This window comes from Balaenoptera musculus, chromosome X, assembly GCF_009873245.2.
Source record: "Balaenoptera musculus isolate JJ_BM4_2016_0621 chromosome X, mBalMus1.pri.v3, whole genome shotgun sequence".
NCBI classification, from domain to species: domain Eukaryota; kingdom Metazoa; phylum Chordata; class Mammalia; order Artiodactyla; family Balaenopteridae; genus Balaenoptera; species Balaenoptera musculus.
This window is the reverse complement of record NC_045806.1, coordinates 96,944,551-96,968,010: the sequence shown is the minus strand read 5'-3', so window position 1 is coordinate 96,968,010 and position 23,460 is coordinate 96,944,551. Positions and strand designations below refer to the sequence as shown.

Genomic DNA, 23,460 nt, shown 5'->3' with positions numbered 1-23,460 from the left:
TTTGATTTATTTATAGGCTGGTAAGAACATCCTGTAGTCTATCCCAATAATCTTGGTCTCTAATAGAAGAATTTGGAGCTTTGGACTGTGCCTTTCCTTCTCTATATTATTTAAAAATGTTGAGTAACTACCAATTTGCTTGGGATAGCGGTGACTATAAACTGACCTGGAATTTCAGAAGTCCCCTCTAGAGTTCTCTTGAATACAAATCACGCTTGTAGTTGGCCAGTGCTTTATTTAATAGAGGCTGCATATTTTGTTCAAAACCCCTTGTTTTCCTTCTATAATCTTTGATACATGTCATCTAGGCCTGGTGATTTGTCAACATTCAATTTGTAAGTTTGGCTTGGATAATTCTGAGTATTGTCTGTAATTTAACCAATTACCAACGTGTTCACATTGAGAGTAACATTAAAGTGGTAATCACTGTAAAAATATCCTCTAGTATAGACTGAAACAAAAAATTTATGCAATATGTCAAATATTTCTTGCCCACAATTATCAAGGAATTAACTGATTTCTTCCTTGGCTTTCTCCATTTTGTATATTTTTTATTATTTTATTTTCTTTCATGAGGGATTCACGGGTGTAGTACAGAAATTAACATTTATTGAGCACCTAATGCTATACTATTACTTGCACAGAGACTAGTTCCTGGCACAGAGTAATCACTCAAAAAATGTTTACTAAATGAATGAATGAATGAATGCCAGGTATTGTAGTGTCACTTTACGTATGTGATCTTATTTATTCTTACAACAATCCTATGTGAGGTATATGCTATTTTTCTTCATCCATAAAATGGAAGAATAATAGTACCTATTTTACAGGATTGTTATGAAGATTGAATGACTTAATATATATAAAGCAATTAGAACAGTTCCTGGTAAATAGTAAGCACTATTTATATATTATTATTATTATTATAATAAGTATGATTGTTATTTTCCAGTGTTCCCTATGAGGAAACTGAAGTACAGAGATTTTAGGTCACTTTTCTGAGTATTACACTGGCAGTTAAAGGGTTGGAACAAATTTCTAAATGTCATGCTCTTTCTTCTAAACCTTTTACCTCCTGCTAAATTAATTAAACAAGAAGACCATTATTAGACTGAGGTGGCTCTAGTGCCATGGTGGCCTACATAAGCAAACCAAAATCTAAGCCTATAAAAGCCTCAAGGTTAGGAAATCAAAATTCTAAGGACAACCAATCACAAACAGCCAACTAGGCTTTAAGCTACAGCCAATCAAATAATTTCTTTTTTTTGCTTCCTCACTTTCTCTATATAAGTCTTTCCCTTGGCTCCTGTTGGTGAGTACTCTTAACCACTTCCTGTTTGGCACTGCCCAATTCCAAAAGATAAATGCTCAAACTCTTAAAATTTTAATATGCCTCAGTTTATCTTTTAACACCCCTTATGGCCTTGGTGTTCTTGTCAAAGAGCTCTAGAATGTGTTATTTTGTCAGATTTTCATGTATATCTAGCCTATTTTGTAGGCTTCCTATTTTTCCTCCTTAGACTATCTTTTAAATTCTTTGAAAGATTACTTTCCTGCTTAAATTTGGTTGTACATGGCCTTTTTCACTCGACAGGTATCCTGATCCAGAGGACATACTTTTCTTGGAGTCCAATACGTTGTTTTAAATAATTGCTAAATTTTTTACTGGCTAGTTATTAAACATTCTTTTCCTAATCTTTTCTCTACCTAATGAATTTAGTTTCCCTTTCCACTCCTCTTGATTCTGGAAGTTCTCAATTAATACCTGATTTGATTTGCGATGTAAGAAAGATGAGATATAAGGTACAACTTTCTCTCTGACACCAGTGGGTTTAAATAATTTGATTTCACTTGCTAATTCATTGTGGAGGTCTGATTCTCAGTTCTGTTCCTTCTGTGGGTCATGCATCTGGCAAATGTAATTTCTTGCAACATAATTATCTTAGTTAACCTATATGGCCACAAAGCATTTTAGACAAGTTGTAATTCTTTCCCGTATTTTTTTTTCCAAAGTAGAAATTTTTGTGGAGCTTTCTCCAAGAAAATGAGACTGTTGACAGATTGCTTAAACTGAAATGGATGTAAAAGAGAGGCGCAGGATATTCAAATTAATGATAACTGAATATGACCAAGCATTCTGATAGTTTTCTTGTGTAACTTTTCTATTAGTGAAAAAGATTTGAATAACTCTGAGTGGGAGTGGAGGGATGGCAGTGGCCTGTGTGGTTGGGTTCATGTTCTAAGAATGAACTCCTAAAATCCAAGATTGATTAGCTTCATATCCACAGTGTTAAATCTTCAGAATTCCACCTAAAACCAAAACCTGTATTTCAAAAATAAACTTTAAGGTTGTTTGATGATCAAAGAGTTTTCCATCAGCCATGCTGACATGATGAGAAGAAACTCGAGATATTTTGGAGATCTTGGCACAACTTCAAAGACTTAGAGGACAGAATGCAGAGAACTTTTCCAAGTTTTGGAAGGCAGCAGTTTGGCTGAGACCCACACGCACTGAAACGAGAGCCTTCCTTGAAAACATTTTAAAAGTCTTTTCCTATTTTGGAATTCTAAATTATGGCAAAATTCATATAGGCTTAAAACTCAATTCTGCACCCATTTTCCTCCCCAAAGTTTCTCTCCGTGTTAACACTGCTAAAGGATTCCTGAGGCATTTGCGGTAAGCATTTCAGTCAGGTCCCTGATAGTCCTTCTAAACGCTGTTTCAAAATATTCTGAAACGAATCCCTTTCATCTCTATCTAATATATGCCTTTGTTTTGCAGACGCAAAAGGTGAAGCAACAAGGAAATTTGGGGGCATATTGCCAAATGACTTACAGTCAAGCTGGTGTCGCTTCGCAAGATTTTGGTACCCAAAGCAGCGGAACCGGGATTTAGCATCCTTCCTCTGATCACACGTTTCTTAAAGCAAGCATTCTGCGCGTTTGAACATCGCCTCTTCATACCCAACACCTCCTCCCAGCCCGCCCCCTAGTTCCTTCCCACCCTCTACCTCGCCCCCCCACCCCGCCCCCAGCCTGCGCATGCGTCCTAAGAACCCCCTACACTCGCGGCACAAGCTGAGAGTATTGTCGGGGGCTATTCTCTCTCCCAGGAACATGGCGGCGAGTCAGGGAGGTGGTGGTAACAGTGGGGGCGGCGGTTGTGGTGGAGGTGGAAGTAGCGGTGGCGGTGGCGCGGCCGGAGGGGGAGGTGGTGGAGCCGGAGTGGGAGGCGGCGGCGGCGGCGGCGGCGGGACCCTGGTGGTGCCCATCCCGGTACCGACTCTTTTCGGCCAGCCGTTCCCCAACGGGCCGCAGTGGAACCCGGGGAGCCTACAGCCTCAACACACCGTGAGGAGCCTGGACCGGGCCCTGGAGGAGGCGGGCAACTCCGGCATCCTGAGCCTCAGTGGTAGGAAACTCCGAGACTTCCCGGGCAGCGGCTACGACCTGACGGACACCACCCAAGCAGGTGACAGGACGGGGAGGGGGAGGGGAAGCTGGGCTGAGAAGGAGGAGGTGGGGGGAGTGGGTGGCTGCGTGGCTGCGTTGTTGGACTCTGCTGGTCTGGGCGGGTGCGCGGGGGCGGCGAGACTGACAAAGTCAGAGCAGCCAGTTCTGAATGTGAGGGGAAGAGCAGGGAAAGGTGGGGGGGCGGGAATGCTGACTGAAGGGTGTATGGAAATCGGGTGGGATGTGAGGGGTGAAAGAGCATTATTGTTAAAGCGAGTTTCCCCAGTAAGGGGTGGGGAGGGAGGTATTGACACCTTCCTGAATGCGCTGCTAACTCTCGTGGATGTTCCCATCTTTCCCGGAGGAAAAAAAGGCAATACTATAACATCATAATCTATACATATTCTTTAAAGCCATACGTGCCTGCAAGAATGGTATATCCCTTTTCCTAGTACAGCAGCAGTATTGCCATGGTTTTTCTGTGTTTTTATTTTGTGTGTGTTTTAATCATCCTAGAATATTCTTGCCTTCTTGTCACATATGCCTTTAAAGACTGAGATTTGTCATTTTCCTGGTGTTGAGATAGTGGTGGTTAAACTAGTATTTGCTGCAGTGGCAAATTAAATCATCAATCACTTATGTGTCTGGTTTACTAGGGGAAAGAGTCCTTGTTTTGAGTTATGTTGGAGTCTTAATTTTTATTGCAGATATAACCAAAAATTTTAAGGGCATTTTTGAGAAACAAAATTAACTCCATTCTTCTTGGAGTTGTGGGTTAATGGTTTATCATTTTGGACAAGAAATTGCCTATTGTAATGTTCTTCATATACTCTCTGGTACTCTTTGTTGTGGATGGCATTTTTTGTTATGAACACATTCTCATTCCCCTCTGCCTTATAAGCCAATGCCGCTTATTTTAGGTGTGTTTTGGTTTGATGAAGGATTTTTTACTTTTCACAGTCTTTAAATTTGTTATTTATGTGTCTGTTTTTATCTGCTTTGCTGAAAGAAATCATGGACAGATTTATTTTAATAGATTTAGTGATTTTGAAGCAATATAGTAAGTAAATTCACTCACAATGAGAAGTAATAAAAGACCTCTTATTTTCAGAATAACACTGTTTCATTGTATTACGTTTCTAGATATTAAATCAAGGTGTGTGTTTGGATGAGGGTGGGGAGAGGAGGAAAACCTAAAATTGAAGCCTTCTACCCAATTATTCTCTTAGGAATTATCCTAAGAACTATGAATGTGTAATTGATCAGTGATTTTGTATTTTGGAAAGCATGTTTGAGTATTTACTCCTTCACTCTGAACAGACTTCCTAAACAATATGTTCACATATTCATGATATATTGGCAAGATATTATACTACTTGGTATGTTCTTCGAAGGCATGAAGAAAAATGGTTTCAGACTGCATCATTATAGAGATATGTTGTTTTGCTTGTTACCTATAAAAGATTTTTTTATCTATAGGACAAAGTTGAAACATCCTCTCTTGGCATTCAGGGCTTTCACTGCCTGGCTCCAATTTATTATTGCAACCTTAACTCTTCAAATGCTCCTACATAGAACCCTCTGTTCCAGCTAGGTCAGCTCCCTGTCCCTCAAATATAGTTTATGAATTTTTGCCTCATCTTTGTAGAAGGTCATCCACATGCATGAGATTTCCTTCTTTTCTCCACCTATTTAATTTTGTTCAAGCTCCAGCTTTTCCAAGATGCTGTCTCCAACTCCCTTAGTCCACAGCAGTCTCCTGTTTCTTTGAATTCCTGGGGTACTTATTGTCTTTACCACTTACCTGCTGGCTTTATTTTCTTTTTATATTTTGCTTTCCCTGAGAAGATGGAGAGCTCCTTAAAGGCAGGGAAAAAGTCATATACTTGTTCAGTTTTCTCATTATATATTGCTTATATTGTACTTAATATTTTTCATAAATATGAATATCATCTTATGTGGTTATAACCACTGGCTTTTAAGGCTTCAGTTTGTTTTCTGAGGCAAGTTTTAACACAAACCAGAACCATATTTGTTCTTGGTAAAATTCATTCATCATAAACTTTATCAGTGCCTACAGTAACAGAGGACTTTTTGAGATAATTCCACCTCATTTTACTGTTTTAAAAATTGAATATATGTTCCTTGTGGGAACACTTCAAAATTTAAATGAGAAATCTGTGGGTGACTCATTTGCCATTCATTTTTGACCAAATTCAGCCATGAACTAGTTAGGGACAATAATCTTACATGTAAAGAGACTAGTATCCATTATACATAAATGGAACTGAAGACAAACAGAGCATGTTTGAGATTATACATACATACCATACATACATACACATATACATACAAACATACAAATATGTGTATACAATATATTCTCTGCTTGATGAAAACAGTTGTTTGTTGATATTGTTATACTTAAAATGACTCTCAGTGGGATACTGTTTCAGTACCAAATTGATTAGACAGCAGTGGTTTATTGGGTTGGGAAGAGATTGGAAGAAGGGAAAATAGGTAGGAAGCTATTTGGTAATCTAGGTGTGAGGTGGTGAGAATCTAGGTTGAAACAAAATTGGATTAGAAGGGGAAATTGATAAATTTCAAAGGAAGGGAGAGGGCTTTTCACATTATTTTGCTGTTCCTTACATATACATAAGATGAAATAGACCTGTGGTTTACCATCTTGCCTGCATGTTAAAATCACAAGGGAGTGTGTTTTTTTTTTTTAAACCTATGCCTGGGCCCCACCCTAGACCAATTTAATCAGTCTCAGGGGCAAAGAGAGGGGTTTTTTTGTTTGTTGGTTTGTTTTGTTTTTTAAGAATTCCCAAGTGATTATAATGTGCAGTCAGGGTTGGGAAACTCTAAAATAGCTCATTTTTTAGGCACTCAAGATATATTTATTGTTTGAGTGAATGAGAACATTGATAAAAGTTTGGTGACTAACCTAAAGCTACTTGTCAAGAGGGTCAAAACCAAAGCTAGGAACCAAGTGTTCAAGTTCTAGTTCAGTATTCTTTTTGATAGACTTGAGTGAAGCAGACCCATTTTTTTTCATCATATTATGTCTGTAGTGACTAGAAACTTACCAGGAAACTATAATTTCTCCAGTTCCCTACCGTTGGATAAATTTGCGTTAAGAAAATAATGCCCCTAGAATATGTAGCAGCAAAATCTTGTTTTGTCTATTAATAGTCTTCCTGTGAGGGAAAGTGGATAATAGGTTGTTGATGGCAAAGTTTATCTTTGGTATCTTTTTATTTCTCTTTGCATTTCTGGTGTCTGTTCTTCTTCACCTGTCCCCTCCCTCCTGCTGCCCTCCTTATTTCTTTTTCCCTCTTCAGCCTCACTCCTCTTCCTTTGCTGGGTTGGAGCTCAATGCTAAATAATTATGGCAGCCTTTCCAGGTGATTAACATTTAAAAGGGAGAGTTTGCCAATTACTTGAATCTCCATTTGGTGGTTTGTGCTCCCGACCTTTTTTGAATTGATATGCCTTGCAGGTACTTCTTTTTTTTTTTTTGGCCACACGGCATGTGGGATCTTAGTTCCCGTGGAGTCTTAACCACTGGACGGCCAGGGAAGTCCCTCCAGATACTTTGTGATTAAAATCCTCACCCATATAAAAAAATAAAAATAGGGATCAGAAAGTTGGTTACCCATTTCAGGAAAGTAGCTAACTCTGGTTGTAATGTCTTATCTTTGCTGGTCTGTGGGTAGATTTGGCAAGACAAAGGGAAATTGCCTAGAACTTTAAAAAGTCTGTCTGGATACTGTGATAATTTGTTGACTTTAAGAGAGCTTGGAAATGATTTTAATGGCTACCCAAACAAATCCTGAAACTTTTCATATTTGACTTTGTCACCAGTGCTACAAATAAGTCTCAGTCTACTTGCAGCTGCTCCCTTTGCTTCTTCATACTTCTTTATGTCCATAAACAATAGGTCTGTGAAACAGATTTAGGAATTCTTTACATACATCAGATTGTGCTGTGTCCTGGTTAATCACGTGCTTTCCTGTAAACCTGGAGTCAACTCTAGTATTTCCTACATGTGCTGGTTCACCTCTTCAACTGTGGGGCATGGTGCATTGTATCGACTTGTAAAATGGAGCCAGTTAAACTGTGCAGCATCTGATTTTGTAACATAGGTGAAGGCCATCTTAGTGCATTCAGTGGAATAAGCTTGTGATTTTGTGGCCTGATTCAAATATCTGCCTTGCTGTATGTAATAAATATCTCACTGAAAAATTGAATGTGAAGGACACTTTTGATGGTTGACTCATATTTTAATTGCTTCAGATTGAATTTGAATTGCTGAACCTTGCAGTGATTTATTTTATTCAGTAATGAATTCTTCTATAGCATAAATAGTTGCCCCTTAATTTCTTTCTTTTGCAAGTTCACACTTTAAAATAAAATGTTATCTTAAATTGGAGGGTACGTTTATCATTAAAATAATACCATTTATACAGCTCTTTATAAATTCTGAGCACTTTAATATATATTACCCTATTGTATCCTAATAATAACCCTTTGAGCTTTGTAGAGTGCATAGTAATTACTCTTTGTTGTTGAGAGAGGTTAAGTGATTTGCCGGAAGTTAAATGGCTAGTGTATGGCGGAGTGTGGGTCAGAGGCTAGGTTTACCAACTCTAGCACTATTCCAGTGTTATTTCCATTGCAACACTTTCTCTTCTTATAACAAAGCTACTATTAAAATAAACCCTGTGCTAATAAATAGGTTATTTAATCTGAAAGATGAATGCTTATTTAGTTTCATAGATTATATAGTTTTTGTTTGTGGTGCAGTGTGTTTTGTTTTGTGCATGGTATTTGCATAGCTTGCCTTCATGCCCCTCTGTTGGTTTTAGAATAGATTCATTAAGCAAGCTTTTATTGAACTCTAACTTTGGAAACATGATCCTCGAAGGGTTTACAAACTAGGTGAATGTGTACAGTAATATATGTAACAATTAGAAAAGAGTTATAATATATAATGTTCAAAATTGTATGTTTTAATAAACTGTACAATTAAGTGATATGGAACTGGGGCATAAGGCTTAATTTTATTGGGGGTTAAGTTAGTTTGAGAAAGTTTCCTATAGAGTTAGGTATAGCTGAATCTTGAGGTAAATGATCTGTATGGGATCAAGTTATATGATTAAGCAGGAGGGACAGTTGCAGACTGTCAGGGGAGAAATTGCACTGATACGGAGTTGAGAATGGCATTGCATGTTAAGGGCAGATGTTAACTGCAGGTTCACTCTATATTTTCTCAAACATACTTGGAGACTGAAAGGAGGGAACTAGTAGAGAGTTCAGTGTTAAAATGCAAGAGGGGGAGGGAGGATCTTCATGGAGTGGGTGGAGAGTTGTTAGCAATGGAAGGGAGGAGTTACCTGACTTTTGCTAAGGTGAAGGGGAAGGTCGATGTCTGGGGACATTATTGTCTTAAATTTTAATCTTAAGTGAGGCAGTGTCATCTGGGAGAACAAAGTTACAAGCATAGGAATAAGTACTCAATAGAGCAAAATGCTTTAAGGAGTCATTATGGAGAATAAGCCACAGTTTAGAATTAGGACTGTGTTAAGCAGCTAGATTAGTTGCTTTTGAACAATATGAGCTTACCATGTTTTCTGAAAAAAATTATATATACTGCATGACAGGTAAAAGAACAGAAGTGGTTGATTGGGATATTTTTGAATTAGGGTTATAGTGACACTTGCTTAAGTTTAAAATTTAATATTTTGATTTAGATTATTTGTAACATAAACTCTGAAGCATTTATTTATCATCAAAAGCATAAAGATGTACAAAATCCAGAACCTCATTGACAGCATGAGAGATGATGTTAAGGACACTTCACAAATAAAAGTAATTGAATACTTAGAGCATATTGATTTCCTGGGAGGTGGTATTTAAGTTCCAAGGCATACAGTGAAACTTTGCAAAAGGGCATATCACTCTCCTAGCCTATCCCAGCAGTACACTCTAAGGGATACTTAAACTGTATCATGCCCACCCCCATTGTACAGAGGCTGTTCATCATCATGATGTAGAAGGGGAAACCTTTTTCTTTTCTCTACACTTTGTGTGTATTTAGGTAGTTCTTGAAGCATTGTAACACTCTTATAATCAGTTTTCTGAAAAGTTTCAGAAAGTTTTCTCTGCTTCCCTTTTATAGGAAAAAATACCTTATACTCCAGGAAACCATTTAATGTAATAAAAGAAAACTGTACAAGTGAGTTTTATAACAATAATTTAAATTTGTGTTTAGTCTCACTTTAAACTAGTGTGTTCAGTCTGCTAAAGGTCTAACTTTTAATCTTTACATTTCTCCTGTTTCAAATGAATTATAAATTGATAGCATTCCACTTACAGAATACCAGTCAATGGACTGTAATGGATAATTAAACAATGGATATTGTCTCATATATTTTTTGACCCCAAAATTTTTTTAAAGTTTTTTTTTTCCAAATAGGAAAGTAAGTTCTTCCCTATTTGTGGACGTTGTTAATCTGTGTACTCTTATAATTTGTGACAGAGATTGTTGTCACTTTTAAATAATTGCTTAAGTTTCTTTCAGTGGAATTTTATGTATAATATTAGGGATTCAAGGTGACAAGAGACAGAAATAAAATAACTGTGCCATAAAATTTTATTTGAACTCTGTTGAGACTAACCAATTCTAGAGCATTTGTGAATCTGGATTTCATTCAAAAATGACTTCTCTAAATTATTATGTCCCTAAGAGACTCTAGAATGTGCAGCATAGAAATTTTCCCCTCTTAAAAAAGTAATTACAATATATAAATCCTTAATACTTTGAGCTAATTGGTTGGGGATGTCTGTGTCCATGAGAAATCAATTACTTTTTAAGATATTTATACATTAAAAATAGTAAATTGAACATAGCTGTCTCCTTAATTTACCTTGATTAGTATGTAAGAATGGACTTGTCATATCTATTTTATGTAAATGGACAGGGTGATAAAGTTGCTGCCTTTAAGGAACTTATGATTTCCTAGTGGTATAAAAGAAGTACTCATGTATCTATTATATAGGCTAGATCAAGGTTTCAAGGAGTGGGGGAACTTGCCCCCAGGAGATATTGGGTAATGTCCGGGGACATTTTTGACTGTCACAACTTGGGGATGCTACTGATATCTAGTGGGTAGAAGCCAGGGATACCGCTAAGCATCCTACAGTGAACAAGACTGCCCACACAACAAAGAGTTACCTGGTCCAAAATGTCAGTGGTGATTGAGATTGAGCAGTGCTGGGCTAGAGTAAGATAAATGTCTTAAGTGAAAACAGAGTGATGTGCAAGTTTGAAGAGGGAGCGGTGACATGATTGTGTTGGTAGAACATCAGAGGGGGCTTTATAATGGAGATGGAGGATGGGCTTTGAAGGGGGAAGGGTCAGATTTTATACTTAATCATAAAAAGAGGATACTATATGAATATTGACGTCCTAGAGTCTCTTCAAACTCCAAATGTCAAAAAAAGACCAACTTTTGTTATTGACCCTAGGCCCCCTGATCTCCCAGACCAGAAACTTGGGAATTATTCTTGACTCTTCACTGTCCCTCACCCTCTATATCTGGTTAGGACCTAAGGCCTCTTGATCATAACTCTTTGAATAGCTTTCAGATCTGTTTCCTTCCTGTCTGTTCTCACTGCCATTGTTGTTGTTCAGGTCCTCCTCTCCTCACCTTTAACTGGACCTATCAACAGTTTTCCCCAAAGATCTCTCTGCCGCATGTTCAGTTTGCTTCAAGTCCAATTAGTCCTTCACACTGTAGCTGGAGCACTCTAATATGCAAATCTGATTGTCACTTGTTGCTACTAAAACACCTTCGATCCAGTAAGCCAGCTCCTTAGTAATACATTGCTTATTCCTTGTTTTGAACTTTAAAAAAATGTGAAAAAGCCAATACATAACTCTGCTTTATATAACTGGTAATTTTTATATTATATTACTTAATATTAAGTTGCTCAGATTCATCCAAATTGTTGTATGAAGCTGTAGTTCATTCTTTTTTTTTTAAAATTATATATTTATTTATTTATTTTATTTATGGCTGCGTTGGGTCTTCGTTGCTGCACGCGGGCTTTTCTCTGGTTGTGGCGAGTGGGAGCTACTCTTCGTTGCGGTGCGCGGGCTTCTCATTGCGGTGGCTTCTCTTGTTGTGGAGCACGGTCTCTAGGCACGCAGGCTTCAGTAGTTGTGGCTCCCGGGCTCTAGAGCACAGGCTCAGTAGTTGTGGCGCACGGGCTTAAGTTGCTCCGCGGCATGTGGGATGTTCCCGGACCAGGGCTTGAACCTGTGTCCCCTGCTTTGGCAGGCGGATTCTTAACCACTGCGCCACCAGGGAAGTCCCTGTAGTTCATTCTTTTTGGTGGCTCCATTATCTTTCATTGTGTGACTATAGCATAGTTTATTTATCCACTGTCTCACTGGTGGCCATTTGGGTTGTTAACATATTTTTACTCTTGTGAACAGTGCTGCTATAAGCGTTATTATACATATCTCCTGTTGTGCATGTGCAAGAATTTCTCTTGTGTTTATTCTTGGGAGTGGAATAGCTGGATTGTATGGTATGTTAATGTTCAAGTTAAAGAGATAATGCCAACTGGTTTACAGTTTACCTTTCCATCAACCTCTGTAAGAGATCCTGTGAATTCATATCTCCTCCAACACATAGTATTGTCAGATTTAAACATTTTGGCCAAACGAGTTTATTATTTTTTATTTTTTTGGCTGCACTGAGGCATGCGGGATCTTAGTTGCCCGACCAGGAATCAAACCCACACCCCCTGCAGTGGAAGCGCGGAATCCTAACCACTGGACCTCTAGGGAATTCCCCCAAACGAGCTTAAAATGGTAGTTCAATGAAGTCTTTTTTTTTTTTTTTGGAGTATGAAACTATTTTTTTTATTGAAGTGTAGTTGATTTACAATACTGTGTTAGTTTCAGGTGTACAGCAAAGTGACTCAGTTATTTATATATATTTGTGTATGTGTGTGTATATATATATATTTTTCAGATTCTTTTCCATTATAGGTTATTACAAGATATTGAATATAGTTCCCAGTGCTATACAGTAAGTCCTTGTTGTTTATCTATTTTATATATAGTATCTGTTAATCCCAAACTCCTAATTTATCCCTCCTTCCCTCCTTTCTCCTTTGGTAACCGTAAGTTTGTCTTCTATATCTGTGAGTCTGTTTCTGTTTTGTAAATAAGGTCATTTGTGTCATTTTTTAAAGATTCCACATATAAGTGATATCATATAACATTTGTCTTTCTCTGTCTAATTTACTTCATCTAGTATGATAATCTAGGTCCATCCACATGGCTGCAAGTGGCATTATTTCATTCTTTTTTATGGCTGAGTAATATTCCATTGTGTATACATCTTCTTTATCCATTCATCCGTTGACGGACACTTAGGTTGCTTCCATGTCCTGGCTACTGTAAATAGAGCTGCAGTGAACATTGTGGTACATGACTCTTTTTGAATTATGGTTTTCTTAGGGTATATGCCCAGGAGCGGGATTGCTGGGTTGTATGGTACTTCTGTTTTTAGTTTCTTAAGGAACCTCCATACTGTTCTCCATAGTGGCTGTATCAATTTACATTCCCACCAACAGTGCAAGAGGGTTCCATTTTCTCCACACCCTCTCCAGCATTTATTGCTTGTAGACTTTTTGATGATGGCCATTCTGACTGGTTCGAGGTGATACCTTTCTTGATTTATATTTCCCTGATCACCAGTTTCATTAACATATCTTCAAATGTCTTACCTACTTGGCCATATGTGTTTCCTGTACTGTGAAATAATTTATTTTGCCCCCAATACTAATACTATACTAATCATTTGTCAGTTTTGTATATTGTATTTTCTCCTAGTTTATAACTTGTCTTTTTTGCTTTTTAAGGAGTCATTTGCTGAACAAGTGTTCTACATTTTAATACAGTTAAATTTATCAGTCTTTTATAGTCACTATTTTTTGTGTCTTGTTTAAGAATGTGTAAAATATATTCATGTATGTTTTTTACTAAAGGTTTTAAAGGTTTGTTTTGGGTGTTTAAGTTCCTCATCAATGTGGAATTGATTTTTATGTGTAGTGTGAGGTAGAGGTCCAATTTTGTGTTTTAGTACATGGATCATCTTTTTCCAGATATATCCCTGCCTACTTCTTTTCTTTTTAACATTTTACTGAGATATAATTCACATGCCAAAAATTCACTCATTTAAAGTATATAGTTTATTGGTTGTTAGTTGTATACTCATCACTGCAGTCTAATTTTGGGATATTTTTGTCACTTCAAAAAGAAACCCCATACCCATTAGCATATCCCCCCACCCCGCCACCAATCTAGACCTAAGCAACCTCTAACTTACTTTTTGTGTTTATAGATTTGTTGATTCTGAACATTTTATATAAATAGATTCGTACAACATGTGGCCCTTTGTGATAGTCTTCTTTCATTTATCATGTTTTAAAGTTCATTTATGTTGTAGCATATATCAGTACTTCATTCCTTTTTATATCTGAATAATATTCTATTGTACATTTTGTTTGTCCATTCATCAGTTGATGGACAGTTGGGTTGTTTCCATTCTTTGGCTATTATAAATAATATTGCTATGAACATTATGTAAAAGTTGTGTAGATGTATGTTTTCATTTCTCTTATATATGTAGGAGTAGAATTGCTGGATCATATGTTAATTCTATGTTTAACATTTTGAGGAAATGCTACATTGTTTTCCGAAGTGGCTGCACCATATTACATTTCCAGTAGCAGTGTATGAGGATTCCAGTTTCTTCATATCTTCAACAACACTTGTCGCTATCTGTATTTTTGTTTATAGTCATCCTAGTAAGTGTGAAGTATAATCTCATTATGGTTTTGATTTGCATTTTTGCAAATGACTAATGATGTTGACCTCCTTTCATGTGTTTATTGTCCATTTGTATATTTTCCTGAGGAAATGTTTGTTTAGATTCTGTCCATTTTCTAATTGGGTTATCTTTTCATTATTACTGAGTTATAAGAGTTTTTTTTTTCTTCTGTACATAAAACCCTTACCCAAGTATATAGCTTGCAAATATTTCTTTCCTAGTCTGTGGGTCGTCTGCTTTGAAACACAAAATTTGAAAATTTTGATGAAGCCCATTTTATCTGGTTTTTTCTTATGTTGCTTGTGCTTTCTGTGTCATATGTAAGGAGCCATTGCCTAACCCAGGGTTATGAAGATTTACTCTTATGTTTTCTTTTGGTTTTATAGTTCTAGCACTTACACTAGACATATTATCCATCTTGAGTTCGTTTGTTTGTTTGTTTTTCAATTAAAACTTTTTTTTTACCAGTAAATACTGTATTTTACCCCTCAGGTGTGTTGGTACTTTTTTTTTTAATTAATTTTTTTATTGGAGTATAGTTGATTTACAACGTTGTGTTAGTTTCTGCTGTACAGCAAACTGAATCAGCCATGCATATACATATATCCACTCTCTTCTAGACTCCATTCCCATATAGGTCATTACAGAGCACCTAATAGAGTTCCCTGTGCTATACAGTAGGTTCTTTTTTTTTTTTTTTTTAAAGTCAAACTACATCCAATTCATTCTTTTTTTTTTTAGAAATTCACGTTCTTTTATTTATTTATTTATTTATTTATTTAATGCTGTGTTGGGTCTTCGTTTCTGTGCGAGGGCTTTCTCTAGTTGCGGCAAGTGGGGACCACTCTTCATCGCGGTGCGCGGGCCTCTCACCATCGCGGCCTCTCTTGTTGCAGAGCACAGGCTCCAGATGCGCAGGCTCAGTAATTGTGGCTCACGGGCCCAGTTGCTCCGTGGCATGTGGGATCTTCCCAGACCAGGGCTCGAACCCGTGTCCCCTGCATTGGCAGGCAGATTCTCAACCACTGCGCCACCAGGGAAGCCCCTACAGTAGGTTCTTATTAGTTATCTTTTATATATAGTAGTGTGTATATGTCAATCCCAATCCCCCAGTTTATCTCCCCCCTTTCCCCTTGGTAACCATAAGTTGGTTTTCTACATCTGTGACTCTTTCTGTTTTGTAAATAGTTTCATTTGTACCTTTTTTTTTAGATTCCACATATAAGCGGTATCATATGATATTTGTCTTTCTCCGTCTGACTTAGTTCACTCAGTATAACAATCTCTAGGTCCCTCCATGTTGCTTCAGATGGCATTATTTTGTTTCCAGGTATTCCATGGTATATATATACCACATCCATGGTATATATATATACCACATGGTATAATATTATTCCATGGTATATATATTCCATGGTATATATATACCACATCTTCTTTATCCATTCCTCCATTGATGGACATTTAGGTTGCTTCCATGTCCTGGCTATTGCAAGTAGTGCTGCAATGAACATTGGGATGCATGTATCCTTTCGAATTACGGTTTTCTCTGGATATATGCACAGGAGTGGGATTGCTGGGTTGTATGGTAATTCTATTTTTAGTTTTTTAATGAACCTCCATACTGTTATCCATAGTGGCTGTGCCAATTTACATTCCCACCAACAGTGCAAGAGGGTTCCCTTTTCTCCACACCCTCTCCAACATTTGTTGTTTATAGATTTTTTGATGATGGCCATTCTGACTGGTGTGAGGTGATACCTCATTATAGTTTTGATTTGCATTTCTCTAATAATTAGTGACGTTGAACATCTTTTCATGTGCCTCTTGGCTATCTGTCCATCTTGAGTTCTTTGTGTATGGTCTGAGATCAGGGTCCAACTTTGTTCTTTTGCATATGTATATCTAGTTGTCCCAGCACCATTTCCGGAAAATACCTTTCTTTCCTCATCCAGTTTTCTTGTTACTCTTGTCGAAAATCAACTGACCATAAATGTGAATGTTTATTTCTGGACTCTCAATTCTATTCCATTGATCTGTATATCTGTTCTTATCCTGGTACCACTTTATCTTGATTTCTGTAGCTCTGTATTAAGTTTTGTAATCAGGAGGTGTGAGTCTTCTTCCAACATTGTTCTTTTTCAAGATTGCTTTGGCTATTTTGGGACCAATATGAATTTTAGGATCAGCTTGTCAATTTCTTCAGAAAATGTAGTTTGGGATTTTGATAGGGGTCGTGTTGAATCTGTAGGTCAATTTGGGGAAATTTTACCATCTTAACAATATTAAGTTTTCCAGTCCATGAATATGGGATGTCTTTTGATTTATTTGTATCTTTAGTTTCTTTCAATAATATTTTGTAGTTTTCCTTCGTCTTTATTTTCTGACATACTATCATATATAGAAAAAAATAGAATTTTTTCTTAATTTCATTTTTGGGATATTCATTGCTAGTTTGTTGAAATACGGTTGTTGTTTTTTTTTTTTGTGGCTGCACCACGTGGCTTGTGGGATCTTAGTTCCCCGACCAGGGATTGAAGCTGGGCCCTAGGCAGTGAAAGTACGGAGTCCTAACCACTGGACCCAAATATAATTGACTTTTTTTCTTAGTAGACTTTATTTATTATTATTATTTTTAGTATTTATTTATTTATTTATCTATTTATTTAGTTGGCTGCGTCAGGTGTTCGTTGTGGCCTTTGGGATCTTCATTGAGGCACGTGGGATCTTTCATTGCAGTGCTCGTTGCGGTGCATGGGCTCTTTGTTGCGGCACACGGGCTTCTCTCTAGCTGTGGCATGTGGGTTTCCTCTTCTCTAGTTGTGTCGTGGGCTCCAGAATGCATGGGCTCTGTACTTTGCGGCATGCGGGCTCTCTAGTTAAGGCACGCAAGCTCAGTAGTTGTGGCACGCAGGCTTAGTTGCCCCACAGCATGTGGGATCTTAGTTCCCCGACCAGGGATTGAACCTGCGTCCCCTGCATTGGAAGGCGGATTCTTTACCACTGGACCACCAGGGAAGTCCCTATAATTGACTTTTACATAGTGGTCTTTTATCTTGCAACCTTGCTGAACTTGTTTCTTCATTCTAATAGTTTTTTAATGGATTCATTAGGATTTTCTGTATATACGATCATGTCATCTGCAAATAGAGATAGTTATACTTCTTCCTTTCGAATCTGGATGCCTTTTATTTCAGTTTCCTGCCTAATCATCCTGGCTAGAACTTCTAGTACAGTGTTGAGTAGATATGGTGAGAGTGGATATTCTTGTCTTATTCCTGAACTTAGGAGGAATGCATTCAGTCTTTCACCATTAAATATGATATTAGCTCTGGTTTTTTTCATAGATGCCCTTTTTCAGGTTGAAGAAATTCCTTTTTATATCTAGTTTTTTGTCTTTCATTGCATTAATATGGTATATTACATTGATAGGCTTTTAGATGTTATATCTTTCTTGCATTCCTGGCCTACCTGCTTTTCAGTTTAGTCTCATAGTGTCCCAAAACTCTACATTCCAGCCTGCCAAATTCCATGCTGTTCCTTGAAAGTATCATGCTATTCCATGTTTTCATGTTATTTTTGCCCTTACTGTTGATGTCCTTCTTCTCCCTCTTTTCTGCCTTGTGAACTCCTGTTGATCTTTTGTATCCAAGATCAGGCCTTTCTTTATTACCTTTTCCCTTTCCCCCATCCTCTACATATAGGGATTACTCTATCCCTCTAATGTAGCTGCTGTGATCCTTTATTGCAATTAATATATTTCCCCTATTGTAACATTCATCATCAATTTAATAACTTTTCCAGAAAAAAAGAAACACTACCACAATAAGCACATACATGGATTTTAGAAGTGCTAACGTTAGACGAAAATGTGCATTGTAAAATCAAAGAAATATGGTATTTGTTTACATTTCTCTTTTTATTGATTTTAGAGGTTTTTGAGTGTAGTTGCTTTGTTGCCACTCCAGCATTTAGTATAGTGTGTGGTACACAGTAGATGTTTAGCACATTTGTTCAATTTAGCCTGCTTCTTACCCTGGGTGCCTTTTCAGGTCCCTCCACAGTTTGTCTCTTTCCTTTTCCACTGTGTTTTCCAAATACTTCTCATGTATGTACCTGTTCTTCAGTCAGATTGGACTTCTTACTGTCTCTCTGATTTTTGTTTTTATTGTTTTGTTATATTATTTAAAAAAAGAAAAGCTATCAGAAAGCAAAAAGAAATAACAGCTTACTAATTGCTTCATAAGCAGAGATATGATGATTAAACTTTAACAGTTGCAAATTAGCTATAGTTTTTATATATTGTTATATTGTATCACTGAATATGTTTTTATTTTAGAATAGTTGACTGCTTTTAAATATTTAGGTTAACTAATAAAATTGATTTGTAAGTAATGTTTATGACATTAAATAACATGTTTGGCATTAAAACTATTATAAAATGTTTTGAGGATTAATCTGTTGTTTTAACCAATCCCATCTTGAAAATCATATTTGTAGATGAAGTCCAGGAAAAATTGTGAGATGAATGCCTATTTTGTGCTTGGGTTTAGCAGTTTTTCCAGTAGTATAGCTCTAAATTGTTTAAAATTATTTTCATGTGCGTTGGTCTAGTTTTCTCTTCTTACATTGGTCTGCTGTCCTCCATTTGCCATAAGCTCTCAGAAATAATTGCTGTATATATGTTCACTGCTTCTCTTGTAAAAAACCTCATCAACTCATGACTGAATGTTTTCTCAACATTAATTTATGTAATGTTGTTGCCTTAAAAGTCTTTCCATTATAGTCTGTTGTATACTTTTCTTCCCCATTGTTCTTTCTGAGAGTTTTGTTTATGCCACTGTTCCACTGAAGAAAAATGTTTTATAACATGATTTTTAACGACTGCCTAATAGTCTATTGTATGTATGCACCATATTTTATTTAATCATTCCTCTATTGTTAGTTGTTTAAGTTACTATTTAATATCAGTACATAGCCAGGTGCAATTGTGCTCTTAGCTTTACATTGCTTCCCTCAAGAGGAGTTTAAACTCTTTGAGGGCAGATAACACTTTCTATACAAAAATACCCTATAGTGTTTGGTTGACTGTGGTGTCTCTCTGCAACAGTTGATAGTAAATGCTTGTCAAATTTCTAAACTTAAAATTATGGGAATGAGCATGATAATGTTATGTACTGACTTCTTATTCTATTTGTGTGACTATAAACTAGAGGAATGGCTTTGCCACGGTATCTTGGTGATCTTGCACATCTCCACATAGTCCACATAGGCAAGGCTGAACCACAATCTGACTCAAATCTTGGGGAAAGACTCTGTGATCCTCCCTGGTACATGGCAAGATAGATGACATAAGGTCATTTTGTGTGCACCTCCCTATCTTGTGGGAGGCTGCCTCAAGGCAGTTTATTATCTCCTTCCCTCATTCTGGTGAGACATGGGACATTCTTTCAGATACAGCTGTGAGTATAAAATTGCAAAGCTGCAGTCTAGAGTTGGCTCCTCCATGACAGAGCAACCCTCTGTGCATGTTGTCTGTTATTTGGTCCTTCCCTCCAGTTTGGTTTTGTCCTGTGGGACTAGGGACATGGGGAACTGACACCATACAGATCATGCTTTCTCTGTCTGTGTTAGTAATAAACTGTCTGAATCCATTTGGTCTTATTGGTAGCTGCCAGTGTGCTGCTGTGTAGGAGCCACTTGAACATTTAAGATAGACTAATGGGGTTTTCTTTGGCCTGGTTTGTGGAATTTGTCATTTCTTTGTAATTAGTTTACTGTAACTTGCTTTTAATTTCAGCATACAATATTTAGTGCCTTGTTAAATAGCTCAAGTAAGGATGATCCTTGCTCTGTAAATACAGTATTTTTTTAAGGGGCACAGTACACCGGCTGTAAAATTTGTCGTAATCTGGATACATCAAAGATGAAGCAGTTAGTTTTGTTTAGCGTAGTAGCTTGCTCTTGGGGTTTTTTTTTTTTGTTTTGTTTTTTTGTTTTTTTTTACCCTCCTCCAGGACTGCTTTTGTTTTGGAATCCAAAGCCTACTAGAGTTATCTTGGGAAGTCAGTTTGACATAGACTGTTCTTTATGCTACATTAGACTTTCCTTTCTCATGCAGTAGAAATGTACTAAGGTATCATAATTAATGCAAATAAAAAGTATACAGTGTGCTTGTCCCTCAGTATCCATGGGGGATTGTTTCTAGGACCCCAGCGAATACCAAAATCCACAGATGCTCAAGTCCCTTATGTAAAATGGCCTAGTACAATTGGCCCTCCATATCTGTGGGTTCCCCATCTGTAGATAAGGAGGGCCTACTGTATAAACAGATCCATTTGATTTTCAGTGACTAGTTGACATTGACCTAGGCAGAAAGTACATCAACGTTAGATTAATCATGCATCAGTTCAGATATCTTAGAGATGGTCAAGGTGACATGTTTTGTTATTGCTTACTTCATTATCAGACTAATTATAACAATTCAAATTGTATAGTTTTGGGGGTTTGCTTTATGAAAATAATTTACATGAAAGCATGATTTTCGACATTAAAACTTGCATACTTTCATAGTAATTTGCATTTTAAAAATTATGACATATAATATTGGAATAGCAATAAAACATGACAGCACAGTGATAGATGTTTGGTAGCAGACCAAGTTGTGCCCCATAAAAACAAAATAATTGTATATAATACCAACTTATAATTAGCCTATAGCTGTCTGGATACATCATTCTTATGAATGAAATATATATGGTTGGAATTCAGTTTACATTCTGAAATATAATACTTTTAAAATAGTATAATATTAATAGTGTTTTCTTATAACAGAAGCATGCTTGCTTATTGTAGAAAATTTAGAATATTAAAAGCATAAAGAAGAAAATACGAAACACTCCTTATTCTACCAACCTTGAGTAAACATTAATATTTTGGTGTATTTCCTTCATACCCCCACACTCATCACCTTGTACATACCTGTAGGTCTTTGTATGTGTATGTACTGAGTGTATAAAATGTACATTTTAAAAGGAAACAGTTGGCTCATACTGTGTATATAGTTTAATATTTTGAGTGTTCTAGTTTTTACCCTCTGAGCATTCTTATTTCCATATTAAGGAATCAAGTCTATAATATCATTTTTAAAGGCTGTGGGATATTTCACTTTGAGGGTATACTGTATTTTATTTAGTCTTTACCTATTGTTGGACATTGAAGTTGTTTCTAATTTTCTACTCTATTAAATAACTGAAATGTACATAGTTTTTTATGCATCTTTATTTGGTTTTAAAAATTGCTAGAGATTGAATTCTTGGATCAATGGGTATGAACATTTTTAAGGCTCTTGATTCATATTGCCAAATTTCCTTCTAGACAGGTTACCTCATTTTGAATTTCCATCAGCGGTATATGGGGAAGTGCCCAATTCAAACTAGCCTTGCCAACATTGAGTAATATCTTTGAAAACTTTTAAATTTGATGGGTGAATTATAGTGTCTTATTCTTTACATTTCTTTTGATTAACAGTGAGGTTGAATATATTTTCATATACATCTTGGTCATTGATAATTTTCGTTTTTGAATCTGTTTATGTCCTTGGGCCAGGCTTTATCTATGAGTTGTTGTTATCATTTTGCTTTTTTGTTTTTGTTTTTGTTTTTAATTTTATTTATTTATTTATTTTTGGCTGTGTTGGGTCTTCGTTTCCGTGCGAGGGCTTTCTCTAGTTGCAGCGAGTGGGGGCCACTCTTCATCGTGGTGCGCGGGCCTCTCACTATCGCGGCCTCTCTTGTTGCGGAGCACAGGCTCCAGACGCGCAGGCTCAGCAATTGTGGCTCACGGGCCTAGTCGCTCCGTGGCATGTGGGATCCTCCCAGACCGGGGCCCGAACCCGTGTCCCCTGCATTGGCAGGCAGATTCTCAACCACTGCGCTACCAGGGAAGCCCCATTTTGCTTTTTGATAGACTGCAGTTTTCCTTTTTATGTAGCTAAATCTAGAAATCTTTTCATTTGTGAATTATTTCTTTATTTGATGCTTTCAAAGTCCATCCCTCATTCTAGAATTGAGTGACTATTCACTAGAATGTTTTGCTAGTTTTTTATGATTCATTTTTCATGTTTATCTTTTTCTTCCATCTGGAATTTATTTTAGTAAAAGTTATGTGATGAGGCTCTAACATTTGTCTTTTGAAAATAAAAGTTTTTCAAGAACCACTTAATAAATAATACTACATGAATTCAAAATGCCAAATTTATAGTCTAATAAATTTTATAGGGGTTGAAGTATAGTGTCATTCTCAAACATCACTTTGATGTTTGAATGTCATTATACTGCATTATTTCTGGTGAAATTGAAACACTTTGTAGAATTTCCTACAGACAACTGTGCATAGAGCTGCCCCTCCCCCCTTTAAAAAAAAATAAAGTCTTGTCCTTCCACGTGGCTTAATAGTTGTATGACTCACAGTCCTTTTCTCACTGAGCATGCATATAATCTACCCTCTGGTTAGCAGCTGTGGTTTCTCCTTGCAGCATCTGTTTTTGTTTGCCCCCTTGCTTCTCAAAGTGCCTGTGCTCAAAAGGAGCCTTCCATTATTGGTTGCTGCAGGTCACTAAGGTCTGCGTGTTATTGTTTCTCATAACTGTTGGCTTTAAAGCATTTTTTTCTTCACTTTTTCTAATATCTACTTCATACTTTTTTTCCTCTCCACTGTACTTATGGTTAATATTTTAACATCATGGAGTAGCTTAGAAATTCTTGAGCTGTACATCTTACTCATTCAACAAGGCTTTAATGTTATAGACTGACTTTTCATTATCTTGTCCTGAATGACAGCACAATACCCTTCTAGGGAAGACTGAATCAAGAAATCACCTGTCTTTGCTGAGGGCATCTGTTGAAAGCAGATGCCAGAGCCATGGGGTTGTCATTTCCCATCAGGTTCCGACATCAGAGCCTAATACTTCAAAGACACTCTCCATTCTTGCATTGACAGACAGCTGTGGTGCCTCCTGTTTTCTTGTTGCTTTTGTTTCTAGTCCTAACACTTCTTTTAGATGGAAAAGTAGATAAGGAAGCAT

General features: G+C 36.9%; 1 protein-coding gene across 3 annotated transcripts in view; it reads left to right on the top strand.

The window, feature by feature from the left end:
- The first annotated feature begins 3,093 nt into the window (after positions 1 to 3,093).
- LRCH2 (leucine rich repeats and calponin homology domain containing 2) overlaps positions 3,094 to 23,460 on the top strand; it is a 92,776-nt gene continuing 72,409 nt past the window's right edge. For all 3 annotated transcript variants that reach the window (XM_036841147.1, XM_036841146.1, XM_036841148.1), the window contains exon 1: positions 3,094 to 3,472. In XM_036841147.1, coding sequence (XP_036697042.1) covers positions 3,118 to 3,472 — 355 coding nt within the window. In that variant the 5' untranslated portion in view covers positions 3,094 to 3,117. The remainder of the gene's footprint in view (positions 3,473 to 23,460) is intronic.